Below are 18,034 nucleotides of genomic sequence, written 5' to 3'. Positions count from 1 at the left end.
GCCCCCTCCTGTACTCCCTGTTCACCCATTACTGCGTGGCCATGCTGTCACGACTTCGACCGAGGCAGGCTCTCCTTCCCGTTCGGGTGGCGTTCGGCGGTCGTCGTCACCGGCCTATTAGCTGCCACTGATCCTTTTCTCCCCCTCCCTATGTGTTTATTGGGTTCACCTGTTTTGTATTAGGGTGTAATTAGTTGGGCTTATTAGTCAGCCGGCCCGCACGTTTCTTTGTGCGGGATTGTTTGTTAGTAAGTAGTGGTGTTAGTTTTGTGCTACGTGTTTACTGGACTGTGTTCGTTTCCCCCGTGTCTGGGGTTGTTTAAGGAGTACACCCAGTGTGTTAGTAGGGTGGCCTAGTTTGTCCGTGTTCATTAAAGAACATTTGTATTTGCACCTGCTGTTTCCTGCGCCTTGACTTCACACTCCGACACCCAGGCCTTACACATGCACATCTCCAACTCAATCATCAAGTTTGCAGACGACACAACAGTAGTAGTCTTGATTACCAACAACGACGAGACAGCCTACAGGGAGGAGGTGAGGGCTCTGGGAGTGTGGTGTCAAGAAAATAACCTCTCACTCAACGTCAACAAAACAAAGGAGATGATCGTGGACTTAAGGACACAGCAGAGGGAGCACCCCCCTATCCACATCGACAGGACAGCCATGGAGAAGGTGGAAAGTTTTAAGTTCCTCGGCGTACACATCACTGACAAACTCAAATGGTCCACACACACACACAGTGTGGTGAAGAAGGCTCAACGGCGCTGAGGAAGGAGGCTTTAGAAATGTGGCTTGTCACCTAAAACCCTCACAAACATTTACAGATGCACAATTGAGAGCATACAGTCGGGCTGTATCACAGCCTGGTAAGGCAACTGCACCGTCCGCAACCACAGGGCTCTCCAGAGGATCGTGCGGTCTGCACAACGCATCACCGGGGGCAGACCACCTACCCTCCAGGACACTTACAGCACCCGATGTCACAGGAAGGCCAAAATTAGCAAGTACAACAACCACCCGAGCCACTGCCTGTTCACCCCGCTACCTTCCGGAAGGCAATGTCCATACAGGTGCATCAAAGCTGGGACCGAGAGACTGAAAAGCAGCTTCTATCTCATGGCAATTACACTGTTAAATAGCCATCCCTAGCACAGTGAGGCGGCTGCCTACATACAGACTTGAAATGGTTGGCCACTTTAATAAATGGAACACTAGTCACTTTAATAAATGGAACACTATTCACTTTAATAATGCCACTTTAATCTTGCATTACTCATCTCATATGTATATACTGTATTATATACTATCTATTGCATCTTCGCTGTGCCGCTCTGTCATTGCTCATCCATATATTATATGTACTGTATATATTCTTATTCCATTCCTTTACTTAGATTTGTGTGTATTAGGTATTTGTTGTGGAATTGTTAGATATTACTTGTTAGATATTGCTGCACTGTCGGAACTAGAAGCACAAGCATTTTGCTACACTCACAATAACATCTGCTAACCATGTGTATGTGACCAATACAATTGGATTTGATTTGATTTGAGAAGAACAACAGTGCATTAGCAGGGCAATTCAAGCAAGGCCAATATGTGGTGATATTGTTTTGGGCCTATAGTCTACTGCACAAACCTCATTACTACAGTACTGTTTTGAATAGGTTAATGTTGCATAGGCTTTAGCTTTTTAAGTAATGTAAAAAAACATCTCTGAACAGTAGATCTCGGCTTGCATTTGAACTCAGAAAGTGATCTCGACTCAAGGTTGGTGACTACTGTTCTAAGCAAAAAACATTGCCATACATGCTAGCTACTTCTTTCCCGCTCCTAACTAGCCAACTAAAGCTAACACACAATCACATCAAATAGCTGAAATGACAGCAAACTATGTGTTTTACCTTTGTTTCTATTGCCATTTATTTTGAACTGTCTTTGAGCTTCAGAGTTGGCTTAACATTGTACCAGAGCTAGACCAGAGCTAGACAAGAGCTAGACAAGAGCTAGACCAGAGCTAGACCAGAGCTAGACAAGAGCTAGACAAGAGCTAGACCAGAGCTAGACCAGAGCTAGACAAGAGCTAGACCAGAGCTAGACCAGAGCTAGACAAGAGCTAGACCAGAGCTAGACAAGAGCTAGACCAGAGCTAGACCAGAGCTAGACAAGAGCTAGACCAGAGCTAGACAAGAGCTAGACCAGAGCTAGACAAGAGCTAGACCAGAGCTAGACAAGAGCTAGACAAGAGCTAGACCAGAGCTAGACCAGAGCTAGACAAGAGCTAGACCAGAGCTAGACCAGAGCTAGACCAGAGCTAGACCAGAGCTAGCTAGCTAACAAGCTTGTGTGTGCAGAGCGGCACCAGAATTAAAAACACTTCTTACCTTTTCATAGTTAAGAAATCCAATGTGAAATGTGATAGCTATAGTATCCCGAACTAGCATTGAAAAGTTCATCCATTCTTCTCTAATTAAAAGTTCATCCATTCATCTCTAATTGTTATATCGTTACTAATGTTAATCAATCTTTCTTTCCACAGTATGAATTCAAAGTGAAAAACATAAAGAAGAAGAAGGTCAACATCATAGTCTCAGTGGATGGAGTGAAGGTGGCACTAAGAAAAAAGAAAAAAGTGAGTCTGTTTATAGTGAGTCTTTTATTTATTTTTTGCATCCTGTTAATATCTTTACATTTGTGACTGTCTGGAGCTTAGGGGAAGGGAGTAGAGTGGATGGGTGTTGTGTTGTTTCTAACCTCCCCTGTCAAACTGTGCCCACTCAGCCATTACTGAGGTGTGTCATATCCTGGGATTTTAAGGAGTGAGTGGAATTCAAATCCTGTCACCAGCAGAATGATTAGCGAATCTGTGCCCTGCTAAATAAAGCTCCAGACATGGTAGAGTGAAGGAAAGGAGTGAATATGTGCCTGGCTAAACTAATGTTTCCGACAGGGTAGAGTAGCAAATCTGTGCCCTGCTAAATAACGCCCCAGATAGGGTAGAATGGAAGAGAGGAGTGAACCTGTGCCCTGATAAACAGACAAGGTAGAGTGCAGGACAGGAGCAAATCCGTTCTTTGCTAAAAATGCGCCCCCTATTCCACTCACCCCGTCTTTCTCTCTCCGTCTAATTTCTATAAAGCTTTCTTTATAGCAGTTCTACACTGAGCTAGGTTTACTATAAATCTTGCCAGTAGTTAGACTGGGATTACCTTGGGTGACCTCTCTCCTGTCTCTCAGTTTTACTACAGTTCACTATTAAAGCCAAGCTAGAAGTACAGTCATAATCCCTGGTATGCAAACAAGCATAAAGAAACCACTGGTATTCAGCAGATGTCTCCTACTCTCCTAACTTCCTCGACCGTCCATTGTTTGGAGTCCTGTATGGAGATGTTCCTTTCTTTCCTGTCCCTCATTCTTCTCTCTCTCCTCTCTCTCTCCTTTCTTTCCTCTCTCCAGACAGTGTTTTCTAAAGAGAGGACTGTACAAATCCGTTAGATACGGCTCAAGGCAGCGACTGAAGGCTATAAATTGAATCCAATTGTATTGGTCACATACACATGTTCAGCAGATGTTATTGTGGGTGTAGCGAAATGCTTTTGCTTCTAGCTCCGACAGTGCAGTAATATCTAACACGTAATATCTAACAATTTCACAACATATTCTCAATACACACAAATCTAAGTAAGGAATGGAATTAAGAATACATACAGTGGGGAGAACAAGTATTTGATACACTGCCGATATTGCAGGTTTTCCTACTTACAAAGCATGTAGAAGTCTGTAATTTTTATCATAGTTACACTTCAACTGTGAGAGACGCAATCTAAAACAAAAATCCAGAAAATCACATTGTATGATTTTTAAGTAATTAATTTGCATTTTATTGCATGACATAAGTATTTGATCACCTACCAACCAGTAAGAATTCCGGCTCTCACAGACCTGTTCGTTTTTCTTTAAGAAGCCCTCCTGTTCTCCACTCATTACCTGTATTAACTGCAACTGTTTGAACTCGTTACCTGTATAAAAGACACCTGTCCACACACGCAATCAAACAGACTCAAACCTCTCCACAATGGCCAAGACCAGAGAGCTGTGTAAGGACATCAGGGATAAAATTGTAGACCTGCACAAGGCTGGGATGGACTACAGGACAATAGGCAAGCAGCTTGGTGAGAAGGCAACAACTGTTGGCGCAATTATTAGAAAATGGAAGAAGTTCAAGATGACGGTCAATCACCCTTGGTCTGGGGCTCCATGCAAGATCTCACCTCGTGGGGCATCAATGATCATGAGGAAGGTGAGGGATCAGCCCAGAACTACACGGCAGGACCTGGTCAATGACCTGAAGAGAGCTGGGACCACAGTCTCAAAGAAAACCATTAGTAACACACTACGCTGTCATGGATTAAAATCCTGCAGCGCACGCAAGGTCCCCCTGCTCTAGCCAGCGCATGTCCAGGCCCGTCTGAAGTTTGCCAATGACCATCTGGATGATCCAGAGGAGGAATGGGAGAAGGTCATGTGGTCTGATGAGACAAAAATAGAGCTTTTTGGTCTAAACTCCACTCGCCGTGTTTGGAGGAAGAAGAAGGATGAGTACAACCCCAAGAACACCATCCCAACCGTGAAGCATGGAGGTAGAAACATCATTCTTTGGGAATGCTTTTCTGCAAAGGGGACAGGACGACTGCACCGTATTGAGGGGAGGATGGATGGGGCCATGTATCACAAGATCTTGGCTAACAACCTCCTTCCCTCAGTAAGAGCATTGAAGATGGGTCGTGGCTGGGTCTTCCAGCATGACAACGACCCGAAACACACAGCCAGGGCAACTAAGGAGTGGCTCCGTAAGAAGCATCTCAAGGTCCTGAAGTGGCCTAGCCAGTCTCCAGACCTGAACCCAATAGAAAATCTTTGGAGGGAGCTGAAAGTCCGTATTGCCCTGCGACAGCCCCGAAACCTGAAGGATCTGGAGAAGGTCTGTATGGAGGAGTGGGCCAAAATCCCTGCTGCAGTGTGTGCAAACCTGGTCAAGAACTACAGGAAATGTATGATCTCTGTAATTGCAAACAAAGGTTTCTGTACCAAATATTAAGTTCTGCTTTTCTGATGTATCAAATACTTATTTCATGCAATAAAATGCAAATTAATTACTTAAAAATCATACAATGTGATTTTCTGGATATTTGTTTTAGATTCTGTCTCTCACAGTTGAAGTGTACCTATGATAAAAATTACAGACCTCTACATGCTTTGTAAGTAGGAAAACCTGCAAAATCGGCAGTGTATCAAATACTTGTTCTCCCCACTGTATATAGACGAGCGATGTCAGAGCGGCATGGACTAAGATACAGTAGAATAGTATAGAATGCAGGAAATACATATGAGATGAGTAATGCAAGATGTGTAAACATTATTAAAGTGACTAAGATACAGTAAAATAGTATAGAATACAGTATATACATATGAGATGAGTAATGCAAGATATGTAAACATTATCAAAGTGACTAGTGTTCCATTTCTTAAAGTGGCCAGTGATTTCTAGTCTATGTCTATAGGCAGCAGCCTCTAATATGCTAGTGGTGGCTGTTTAACAGTCTGATGGCCTTGAGATAGAAGCTGTTTTTCAGTCTCTCGGTCAGGCAGACCGAGAGACCCCACCCTCTTGCCGTACCAAGCGGTGATCCAGCCCGACAGGATGCTCTCAATTGTGCAGCTGTAAAAGTTTGTGAGGGTTTTAGTTGCCAAGCCCACTTACCTCTATAGAAACCTGTAATGCATTTAGCCTCTGTAGAACATTTTAACAAGCCTTAACAACATTTAACAATGGTGAGCGGCAGAGGGTGGGTGGAAGGTGGAGGATGGCTACAAAGAGGAGGTATGTGGCCTGGGTATAAATATCCCCTAGCTGCATTAGCTTCCCCCTCCCTCACACTTATTACAGGCAGGCCTTCATTGTTCTTAGTGGTCCTCCAGGGCACACCTCTAAGTTAGACCACACAAAAGGACAAGTCATGCGTGTGTGTGTGTGCTGTGCATTTCTCCACTCTATCCCACTCTAAATGCCAATGGATGCTTCCATGTCCGCGAGGGTGCGCCGGCCTATCTACTCCTCGGGGGTCCAATGGCCTATATCTCACCTCCCTACACATCCCAGCCAAAAAAACTCTGTGGATGTGGCTTTAATTATGCAGTCAGTGGAGTGGGAGAATGAGACCCAATACTTGAACACAAACTGCCAGCAAGTCTTCTATATCAAAGTCATTCCAGTGCAGAATGGATTACCCTTTAGAGTCCACACAGACCAAGGCCCTTACCATCATATGGGACCCATCTTATGGAGGAAAATGAGAACAGAGAGAGGAGGAAGGAGGGAATAAAGAAAGGAGGAAAGAATATAGAAGGAAGAGAACGGGAATAGAGAGAGGAGGAAGGGCGGAATAGAGGAAGTGACCACTAGACCGTGAAGGATAATTGCCCTCGATAACCCCAGTGGGAAAAAAAGAGAGAAGTGCTTCACACTCTGGTGAGACCCTCTAAGCAGACAGTAAGTGCCTCTGCCAGACCCAGAAGCTCTGGTTGTATTATTCTAAACAGCTGGAGTGAACTGGTGTTTGTATTGTTATTATGAGCTGTACAGTGAATGAAAGGTATTGTGGTTTGAATGGGGCTCTGGGTTGTGGCTGCTTTGTCTCTCAGCCTGCTCTCTGGCCATGGATGAAATGTCAACTCGTCCAGATACTGCCTCATATACATCTCACAGAATGGAGGGATGAAAATAGAAATGTTTGCGTGGAAATAGTGTGTTGGTGGTGAAATGAAAATCAAATGGAGAAATAAATCCAATCGCTCTCCTTTTGACATGTATATTATCTCAGTAAACTGGGAGGAAGCCCAGTACAGAGAGAAATAGAGAGAATGAGAAAGAGAGAGCAAGAATGACAGAAAGACAGAGAGCGATAATGAGAGAGCCCGAGAGCGAGAGAAAGCTAGGTGAAAGTGAGAGAAAGAGTGCAAGTGAGAGAAAGAGAGAGACTGAAAGAATGAGAGAAAGAGCTAGAGAGAGAGCAAACGAAAAAGAAGCGGCCAAAGAGAACGACTGGTGAGTAAGAAAGATAGGAAGAGAGGGAGCGAAGAAGATGAGAGAGACCAAAAGAGACAAGAGAGTCAGAATATCTAAATGGAACATCACAGCTAGATAACTGCTGTTTTCACCTTGTGGATTGTGGATCGATTGGCTCAGTATAATCAATATCTCCAGTCCTTGAGCCCAACATCCAGCCCAGCAAGGTCGAAGTTAATTACCATGGCAATCCGAGACACCATGTTAAATTACAGTAGTGGTAGTTAGTGGCGACAGCCTCATTTTAAAGTGTCTGATGTAGGTGTAAAGGTACCTCACAGAGGACCTGACCTCCTCTCACTCCGCCTTAGCCTCTCTCACACACTTCCCTAACACACACAAACCCCTGGCGGACTCTCTTCCACACACTCCTCACTAAACCAGTGTTATTCTGTGTTTCCACAGAAGAAGGAGTGGACGTGGGATGAGAGTAAGATGATGGTAATGCAGGATCCCATTTACAGGTAAGACTTCCCTCTTCAACACCATCTTACAGCAGTAATTTTGTCCCAACAGAGGGCATGTCAGGTCAAGGCGGGGCCTAGGTGATTGCTATGGTGACAGCTAGTGTCGTAACTAGGGCTGTTGCGGTGACCGTATTACCGCCACACCGGCGGTCACGAGTCATGAATGCAGTCAAATTCCACATGACCTTTAGTCACGGTAATTGTGCTTCTCCAAGCTCTGATGCTGCTGCTGGTCATTAGCATGCTACCAAACTTGATAACTGCCTGGTACTCAGCACTCCATTGTCCCTCTAATCACTCTGACATCAACTCAAATATTTTTGAAAATCTAATCAAACACATCATGAGAGCCCATGAGCTCATGTTGAGCAACATGTCTACAGGCTATGTAATTGTGGGAGAAAACAGAGTGATGGCCGCTAATAAAAATACGAGGATCCCATCAGCTTTCTATAGGCTAGGCCTACTATATTTATTTCTCAACTTTCCTAATATTAAGCACATTGCTCCACTTTACAACAGGAGTATAGCCTACCTGACTGGCATGAAAATTAACCACGGGGAAAAGCGTCCTCCATTCTCTATTTAAGTGCATAGATTTGGTATTTGGTATTTTATTAGGATCCCCATTAGCTGTTGCAAAAGCAGCAGCTACTCTTCCTGGTGTCCACAGAAAACATGAAACATAATACAGAATTACATAATACAGAACATCATTAGACAAGAACAGCACAAAGACAGAACTACATAAAAAAAATAAAAGGCACACGTAGCCTACATATCAATGCATAAACACAAACTATCTTGGTCAAATAGGGGAGAGGCGCTGTGCCGTGAGGTGTTGCTTTATCTGTTTTTTGAAACCAGGTTTGCTGTTTACTTCATCAATATGAGATGGAAGGAAGTTCCATGCAATTAGGGCTATATATAATAGTGTACGCTTTCTTGAATATGTTCTGGTTTTGGGGACTATGAAAAGACCCCTGGTGGCATGTCTGGTGTGTGTGTCAGAGATGTGTATAAATTGACTATGCAAACAATTTGGGATTTTCAACACATGAATGTTTCTTACTAAAAGAAGAAGTGATGCAGTCAGTCTCTCCTCAACTCTTAGCCAAGAGAGACTGGCATGCATAGTATTTATATCAGCCCTCAGATTACAATTAAGAGCAAAACATGCCGCTCTGTTCTGGGTTAGATGCAGCTTAACTAGGTCTTTCCTTGCAGCACTGGACCACACGACTGGACACTAATCAAGTTTAGGCAAAACTAGAGCCGGCAGAACTTGCTTTTTGGTAGTGCGGTGTCAAAAAATGACATGTTTTTTTCCCGCTGCCTCTGTTTCGATACAGGTGCATGATAATGATCCATTTTGAATCAAAACAAATGTCACACATACAGTTCCAGTCAAAAGTTTGGACACACCTACTAATTCCAGGGTTTTTCTTTATTTTTACTATTTTCTACATTGTAGAATAATAGCGAACACATCAAACTATGAAATAACACATATGGAATCATGTAGTAACCAAAAAAGTGTTAAACTAATCTAAATATATTTGAGATTTGAGATTCTTCAAAGTAGCCACTCTTTGCCTTGATGACAGCTTTGCACACTCTTCAATCTACACACAATACCCCACAATTACAAAGTAAAAATATAATTACCTAATTTGCATAAGTATTCAGACTCGAAATTGAGCTCATCCTGTTTCCATTGATCATCCTTGAGATGTTTCTACAACTTGATTGGAGTCCACCTGTGGTAAATTCAATTGATTGGACATGATTTGGAAAGGCACACACCTGTCTATATAAGGTCCCACTGTTGACAGTGCATGTCAGAGCAAAACCTAAGTCATGAGGTCGAAGAAATTGTCCGTAGAGCTCCGAGATAGGATTGTGTCGAGGCACAGATCTGGGAAAAGACACCAAAAAATGTCTGTAGCATTGAAGGTCCCCAAGAACACAGTGGCCTCCATCATTCTTAAATTGAAGAAGTTTGGAACCACCAAGACTCTTCCTAGAGCTGTCCACCCTGCCAAACTGAGAAATCGGGGGAGAAGGGCCTTGGTCAGGGAGGTGACCAAGAACCCGATGGTCACTCTGACAGAGCTCCAGAGTTCCTCTTTGAAGATGGGAGAAAGGCCTTTATGGTAGAGTAGCCGGACAGAAGCCATTCCTCAGTAAAAGGATAATGACAGCCCGCTTGGAGTTTGCCAAAATACATCTAAAAGGATTCTCAGACCGAGAGATACAAGATTGAACTCTTTGGCCTGAATGCCAAGCGTCAAGTCTGGAGGAAACCTTGCACCACCCCTACGGTGAAGCATGGTGGTGGCGGCATCATGCTGTGGGGATGTTTTTCAGTGGCAGGGACTGGGAGGCTAGTCAGGATCAAGGGAAAGATGAACGGAGCAAAGTACAGAGAGATCCTTGATGAAAAACTGCTCCAGAGTGCTCAGGACCTCAGACTGGGGCGAAGGTTCACCTTCCAACAGGACAACGATCCTAAACACAAAGCCAAGACAACGCTGGCTTCAGGACAAGTCTCTGAATGTCCTTGAGTGGCCAAGCCAAAGCCCGGACTTGAACCTGATCGAACATTTCTGGTGGGACCTGAAAATAGCTGTGCAGCGACGCTCCCCATCCAACCTGACAGAGCTGGAGAAGATCTGCAGAGAAGAATGGGATAAAATACAGGTGTGCCAAGCTTGTAGCGTCATGCCTAAGAAGATTTGAGGCTGTAATCGCTGCCAAAGGTGCTTCAACAAGGTACTGAGTAAAGAGTCTGACTACTTATGGAAATGTGATATTTCTGTATTTATTTTTAATACATTTGCAAACATTTCTAAACACCTGTTTTTGCTTTGTGATTATGGGGTATAGTGTATAGATTGATGAGGAAAAAACACAATGTAATCAATTTTAGAATAATGCTGTAACGTATTTAGTTGTATTAATTGTATTAATTGTATTTGTTATTTTCAAACATAATGTACGGTACATTTTGTGTTTATGTTGTATTTTTTGTGTTTACGTTGTGTTTATGTTAATTAACGGTCAATTACTGTGAGACCGGTAGTTATTTGCTTGACTATCACCGGCTGACAAAATTTCATGACTGCCACAGCCCTATGCCTGCTTACACAGATGATGTCTGTATTTAAAACAAAGACACAGGAAATGAAAGGAGCCATCCACACCTACAATAAAACTATCACGTTGTCCTTTGTCTAATGTATTCAGACCCCTTGACAAAATGTGAAAAAAAGTCAAGGGGTCTGAATACTTTCTGAATGCACTGCATTACATGGATTTATTATAGTTTTTAAAATGTAGATGTTCCAAAGGTCTGCATCAGTGGCTATGCGTGGAAGCCAGGAGATGCTAAATGTGTTTATGTTAATTAACGGTCAATTACTGTGAGGCAGGCAGTTATTTTCTTGACAAAATTTCATGACTGCCACAGCCCTATGCCTGCTTACACAGATGATGTCATACACTGTATTTAAAACAAAGACACAGGAAATGAAAGGAGCCATCCACACCTACAATAAAATCACATTGTCATTTGTCTAATGCAGTGGTGTAAAGTACTTGAGTAAAAATACTTTAAAGTGCTACTTAAGTAGTGTTTTGGGGTATCTGTACTTTACTTTACTATTTATATTTTTGACAACTTTAACTTTTACTCCACTACATTCTTAAAGAAAATAATGTAATTTTTACTCCTTACATTTTCCCTGACTGTCACGCCCTGACCATAGAGAGCCCTCAGGGTTCTCTATGGTGTAATAGGTCAGGGCGTGACTATATTTCACGTGTTGTTTTGGAAGTGTCACTATCATGAAAATGTGGAACTCTACTCACGCTGCGCCTTGGTCCAATTATTCATATGACAGAATATCCCACCAAGTCAGGACCAAGCAGCGTGCCCAGGAAGTGAAGGAGAGTTGGTCATGGGAAGAGATACTAGGTGGATGCGAGAACCTTCCTTGGCAGGAGTCGCCGAGGAGTAAAGGAGGACAGCGACGACGCCGGGGTCCGCGGCCACAAACAGCCCAAGGGCAACCCCAAGATTTGTTTTTGGGGAGGGCACAAGGGGCGGTCGGCCGAGCCGAGCCGAGAGCCAGAGACCGTCTGGGAGTCGATGGAGCAGTTTGAGGAGGGATATCGGAGAGAGATGTTGGCTAGGCGTATGCTGCAGCGCAGGCGTTTTGAGGAGCGTGTCATCAGTCCGGTGTAACCTGGGCCGGCTCCACGCACCAGGCCTCCAGTGCGCCTTCCCAGCCCGGTACGTCCTGTGCCGGCTCCCTGCACTCGCCCTGAAGAGCGTGTCATCAGTCCGGTGTAACCTGGGCCGGCTCCACGCACCAGGCCTCCAGTGCGCCTTCCCAGCCCGGTACGTCCTGTGCCGGCTCCCTGCACTCGCCCTGAAGAGCGTGTCATCAGTCCGGTGTAACCTGGGCCGGCTCCACGCACCAGGCCTCCAGTGCGCCTTCCCAGCCCGGTACGTCCTGTGCCGGCTCCCTGCACTCGCCCTGAAGAGCGTGTCATCAGTCCGGTGTAACCTGGGCCGGCTCCACGCACCAGGCCTCCAGTGCGCCTTCCCAGCCCGGTACGTCCTGTGCCGGCTCCCTGCACTCGCCCTGAAGAGCGTGTCACCAGTCCGGTGCAACCTGTGCCGGCTTCACGCACCAGGCCTCCAGTATGTCTCCCCAGCCCGGTACATCCTGTGCCGGCTTCCCGCACTCGTCCACCAGTGCGTGTGTACAGTCAGGAGTCTCCAGCGACAGTCTACAGCCCGGAATCTCCAGCGACGGTTCACAGTCCAGAGCTTCCAGCGACGGTTCACAGTCCAGAGCTTCCAGCGACGGTTCACAGTTCAGAGCTTCCAGCAACGGTTCACGGCTCAGAGCTTTCAGTGACGGTCCACGGCCCGGAGCTTCCTGCGCCGGTGCCATGGCTGGAGCATTCCACTGCGCCGATGCCCAGTCCAGGCACAGTGTCCAGTCCCGCTCCATGGTCGGAGCCTTCCTCTGTGCCGGTGCCCAGTCCAGGCACGGCATCCAGTCCTGTTCCATGGCCGGAGCCTTCCTCTGCGCCGGTGACCAGTCCAGGCACGGCGTCCAGTCCCGCTCCATGGCCGCGGAGCCTTCCTCTGCACCGGTGCCCAGTCCGGGCACGGTGTTCAGCCCGGCTCCATGGCCGGATCAGCGGTCTGAGCGGGTGCTACGTCCCGCACCGGAGCCACCACCGACGCTAGTTGCCCACCCTAACCCTTCCCATCTAGTTTCAGGTTTTGCGGTCGGAGTCCGCACCTTTGGGGGGGGTACTGTCACGCCCTGACCATAGAGAACCATTGGGGTTTAGGGCGTGACTAGGTCAGGGCGTGACTAGGGGGTTTCTAGGTATTATATTTCTATGTTGGTGTGTGTGTATGGTTCCCAATTGGAGGCAGCTGATAATCGTTACCTCTATTTGGGGATCATACTTAGTGTTTCCTTTTTCCCACCTGCTATGGGGGCTATTGTTTTGTATGAGTGCCTATGTGCGCTACGTATTTCACGATCGTTATATCTTTGTTGTTTTGGAAGTTTCACTATCATTAAAATGTGGAACTCTACTCACTCTGCGCCTTGGTCTAATTATTCATACGACGGTAGTGACACTGACACCCAAAAGTACTCGTTACGTTTTGAATGCTTAGCAGGATAGGAAAATTGTCTAATTCATGCACTTAACAAGAGAACATCCCTACTGCCTCTGATCTGGCAGACTCACTAAACACAAATGCTTTGTTTGTAAATGATGTCTGACTGTTGAAGTGGGCCCCTGGCTATCTGTAAATGAAAAAAAACAAGAAAATCGTGCCGTCTGGGTTGCTTAATATAAGGAATCTGAAATGATTTATACTTTTACTTTTACTTAAGTATATTTTAAACAAAAAACTTTTAGACTTTTACTTAAGTAGTATTTTACTGGGTGACTTTCACTATTACTTGAGTCATTTTCTTTTTAAGGTATCTTTACTTTTACTCAAGTATGACATTTGGGTACTTTTTCCACCACTGGTCTAATGTCAAAGGGATAAATATCTACAGTGTAGTAATCTCTGATTTATTACAGATCAGGGGTAGAACAAAAGCCTCCACACCCGAACAAACTAGGAGAGGTTTTGCTACCCCTGTGACTCAAAGACTTTGTGAAGGAGACTGTTGTAGGAAGTTCTAGTGACCCTGTAGGAAGTTCATCTGTGTGTTGCGGCAGCCAGCAATCCTCTTGGCAGCGGGGTGTGGGTGTGTGTGTCTTTCAGCACTGGGATAATGAGAGACTGTGGTATTAGTCCAAATCACAGGATTACCTCTGAGGAAATGGACCAGTCCGTACCTTTTTCTTTGGAGACTGGAGTGTGTGTGTGTGGGTGTGTGTGTGTGTGTGTGTGTGTGTGTGTGTGTGTGTGTGTGTGTGTGTGTGTGTGTGTGTGTGTGTGTGTGTCTGTGTGTGTGTGTGTGTGTGTGTGTGTGTGTGTGTGTCATAACTGCAGAGTGGGGGCTCAAGTTCTGCTGAGGTCAAGGTTGCCAGGCAGCAGTTTCAGGCCCCTGAACAAATACCCCCACACACACACACACAGCGTGCAGGGATTTGGAGGCTCAGACAGATTTGATGAGAAATTTGAGAAATACAGTGCAGTGTCTGAAGTATTAATCATGAGTACACACACACAGTCTGTAAAACCAATTGAGGGTGCATGCCAAAGCCAGCGAGTAACAGTTGTAGGAACAGTTGTATTCCAGTAAATCAGTTATTAGAATACTACTGGTGGATCTGTCGTGACACTGGGCTATAACAGGAGAGGACTACAGACAAACTGTCATGACTTCCGCCGAAGTCGGCTCCTCTCCTTGTTCGGATGGCGTTCGGTGGTCGGCGTCACCGGCTTTCTAGCCATCGCCTTTTCTCCATTTTTCATTTATCCATTTGTTTTGTCTTGTTCCCTGCACACCTGGTTTTCATTCCCAATCACACATCATGTATTTATTCCTCTGTTTCCCCTCATGTCTTTGTGTGAAATTGTTTGTTTGTTACTTGTAGCCCGTATTAGGCTGGTTAGCACCGGGTCTGTGTTTGGCCCGTGTGTGTTGGTTATTTTGTACCGTTTCGTGTACTTTGGGCGTATATTGCTATTTTCATTGGATATGAATAAAGTGCGCCTATTATCACCCATCTCTGCTCTCCTGCACCTGACTTACCTTCAACCAGTAGCGCACACCGTGACACAAACTATCTAGTTACAACCCCCTGATTTATCTATTAAAATAGAGCTCTTTGACTATGCACACCAGTGGTGGGTTTTCGCTCGAAAGAAATATGCGTTATTGTGAGAAAAAAAACAGATCTACTGTGGTGGTAGATCTTTGATTGTCACGACTTCCACCGAAGTCGGCCCCTCCTTGTTCGGGCGGCGTTCTGCGTTCGACGTCACCGGCTTTCTAGCCATCGCCGCTCCATTCTTCAATTATCCATTGGTTTTGTCTTGTTCCATTCACACCTGGTTTGCATTCCCCAATCACACTACATGTATTTATTCCTCTGTTCTCCCTCATGTCTTTGTGTGTAATTATTTTTTGTGTTACGTGTGTACGCACTAGGCTAAGAGTTTGTTCTACATTGCCATACATTTATGTTGTGTGACATTTGTGCGCGCTATACACTTTGCCTTGTTGGCTGGAGGAGGTTTTTGACGCAGCTGCGTCCATCTGTATATCTCTACTGCCGTAATAAAGTGTGCGCCTGTTCACAATTCTCTGCTCTCCTGCACCTGACTTCACCACACGTACGCACACGCCTGACATTGATGTTAAGGGGCTATTTTGCTTCCACTGTTTAAGGTAACCTAGTTGTGTGTCTTCCACATTTAACCCAACCCCTCTGAATCAGAGAGGTGCAGGGGGCTGCCTTAATCGACATCCACGTCTTCAGCACCCGGGGAACAGTGGGTTAACTGCCTTGCTCAGGGGCAGAACGACAGATTTTTACCTTGTCAGCTCAAGGATTTGACCCAGCAACCTTTGGGTTACTGGCCCACCGCTCTAACCACTAGGCTACCTGCCACCCCAACTGTTCTTTGTTAAGGTCAACGGCCAGTGCCAGGACATTTCAGCCAAAAACCTGGTTGCCCATGCCAGGAAGCTGAAACTTGACTGCAAGTAGATCTTCCAGCAGGACAATAACCCCAAGTACACATCACAATTCACAAAGAAATGGTTAATTGACCACAAAAATCTACATTTTGCAATGGCCATCTCAGTCGGTTTTTGGAGCCTCACCCTCCCCACGCCGGTGTCATCAATTCCGAGCCCCGCCCGATACCGACATCAGGACAGATTTATATCCCCAACCCAATCCACTCGCATAGAATTGTTCAGAGAGCCGAATCGTGACCCGGCAAATAATGTTTTTATGGTATCAGAGTAGGCCTAGTAGGTTATTATTCCCCTCCCTGCATCAATAAATTTGTCTGCATGTCTATTCAATATTTGGATAAATTGAAACCATGCAATACATTTTGAACGATACTTTCATAATGAGATGCGGCATATCAACAACTCAAATTGTTCTGAAAGAAAGGCCTTCTAATTAGCCTTCTTAACTAATGAAACCCTATGCAACACAACAAGCACCTAGGTTTGTAAAAAAAAAAATACAATTATTTTGATTTTTTTTTTTAATTACCCACAATATAAGTGTTCTGAACCGTAAGTTGACCCACGGGTTGAAATAATGTTTTCATTCCAAACAAAAGCAGATTATTTTGCAGGCCAACTGCGGGGAACCACCGATATCCGGCCCAATGCAGGACTCTACATCATATATGTATTTGCTAGCTGCTAGCACAGCCTGCCTCAGGGCTACAGAGGAGAGCAGAGTGGGGGGTACTTCACGCTTGAATTTGTTATTCTGTCAGGGAGATTGAAGCTGCAAGCTGTTTTAGAACGTATAAATTGTTTGTTCTCCTGTTGTTAAGTAGTAGGTGTGTGTGTGTGTGTGTGTGTGTGTGTGTGTGTGTGTGTGTGTGCGTGCGTGCGTGCGTGCGTGCGTGCGTGCGTGCGTGCGTGCGTGCGTGCGTGCGTGCGTGCGTGCATCAGAAGCACAGAGTGGGGGCTCAAGTTCTGGCGCGTGTGTGCGTGCATGCGGGTCCTCATGTACCTCTCCGCATGGAGATATCTGCCAATTCCTCCTCAGCAATTACACTGACAAAAGGTCGGTCACACAGCAAGCATACAAAGTCAAAATGATGATTAGTGATATAGCAACCTCAGCTCTGCTGACCAGCTACTCTGCTATTTGGCATCTTTAGGCATCTATCTATGATATGGCTGGACATGGGCCAGAGGTACTGACCACTAAGTAGATCCTACACTACCCTATAGAATGCTACACACACACTTTCTCTCTGAGAGGCTGCCCTTGGAAGTGTGGAGGCTCAGGCATGCACTTACAAACAATCTATAGCAGAAGGAAAGTAACAGAGTGTTTGTGATTGGTTGGTAGCGTTCCCTCCATCAGGGACAAACAGCAACAGCAGGGTGTTCTGCTTATGCAGCCGATGTCTGAGCAGTCTGGTGAATCAACACACTGATGAAGACTAGAGGAACTCTGCAGACTGACTGACTGTTTGTTTTACATCACGTGCAGGGAAGGCACTACTGTATACACACACTGACCCGCAAACATCACACACACACACATGCACATCATACACACATTCACAAACAACTCTCTCACACGCACACACACACACTCATGGGCATGGACAAACGCATGTACTCAGAGAGAAACATGCACAATTTGTACACATCATCAACAGGGGCAGGATATACAGTATATTTCTAGAACTCACTATGCCTTCCAGGAAATAGCCATCATCATCTGTCAGTCCTCTGACACACAGGTTTATATTTGATCCTGAGCTCCTGGACTTCATTCTCTTCTCTTCAAAACATTTTAAAAGCATTTGTCAAATATGTCAGCTGATACCATTATTTTATTTTATGGCTCTCTTTGTCTTCATAGATTCACTCTCTTTCTTTCTCTCTCTTTCTTTGTATCTCTCTCTCTCTCTCTCTCTCTGTAGATATATGTGTGTGTGTGTGTGTGTGTTTCTTTTTATATTTTCCTAATAGAGTAATTACTTTCAGATTAGCAGAGAGGAAGTGAAGGAGCTGGAACAGATTAATTCCCAGAGTGCATTGCCAGAAGCCTGCTAACATGGCTTTCCACTGGGCTACAGAAACACACACCACACACACACACACACGCGCGCGCGCGCACACACGCGGTTTTGTTATTGTGTTTGTGGGGTTACCACACCCTGATAACAGAATTAAAGGGGTGGGTGGGGCAGTGTAGATAAATACCTTTGATCAAGCTT

At 45.2% G+C, this 18,034-nt stretch overlaps 1 protein-coding gene across 1 annotated transcript in view; it reads left to right on the top strand.

The window, feature by feature from the left end:
• Positions 1-18,034, top strand: part of LOC120052091 (carboxyl-terminal PDZ ligand of neuronal nitric oxide synthase protein-like) — a 243,937-nt gene that overhangs the window by 124,400 nt on the left and 101,503 nt on the right. The window contains exons 3-4 of the mRNA XM_038998944.1: positions 2,543-2,635; positions 7,535-7,593. Coding sequence (XP_038854872.1) covers positions 2,543-2,635; positions 7,535-7,593 — 152 coding nt within the window. The remainder of the gene's footprint in view (positions 1-2,542; positions 2,636-7,534; positions 7,594-18,034) is intronic.

This window comes from Salvelinus namaycush, chromosome 8, assembly GCF_016432855.1.
Source record: "Salvelinus namaycush isolate Seneca chromosome 8, SaNama_1.0, whole genome shotgun sequence".
NCBI lineage: Eukaryota > Metazoa > Chordata > Actinopteri > Salmoniformes > Salmonidae > Salvelinus > Salvelinus namaycush.
This window is presented reverse-complemented; position numbering and strand designations above follow the sequence as displayed.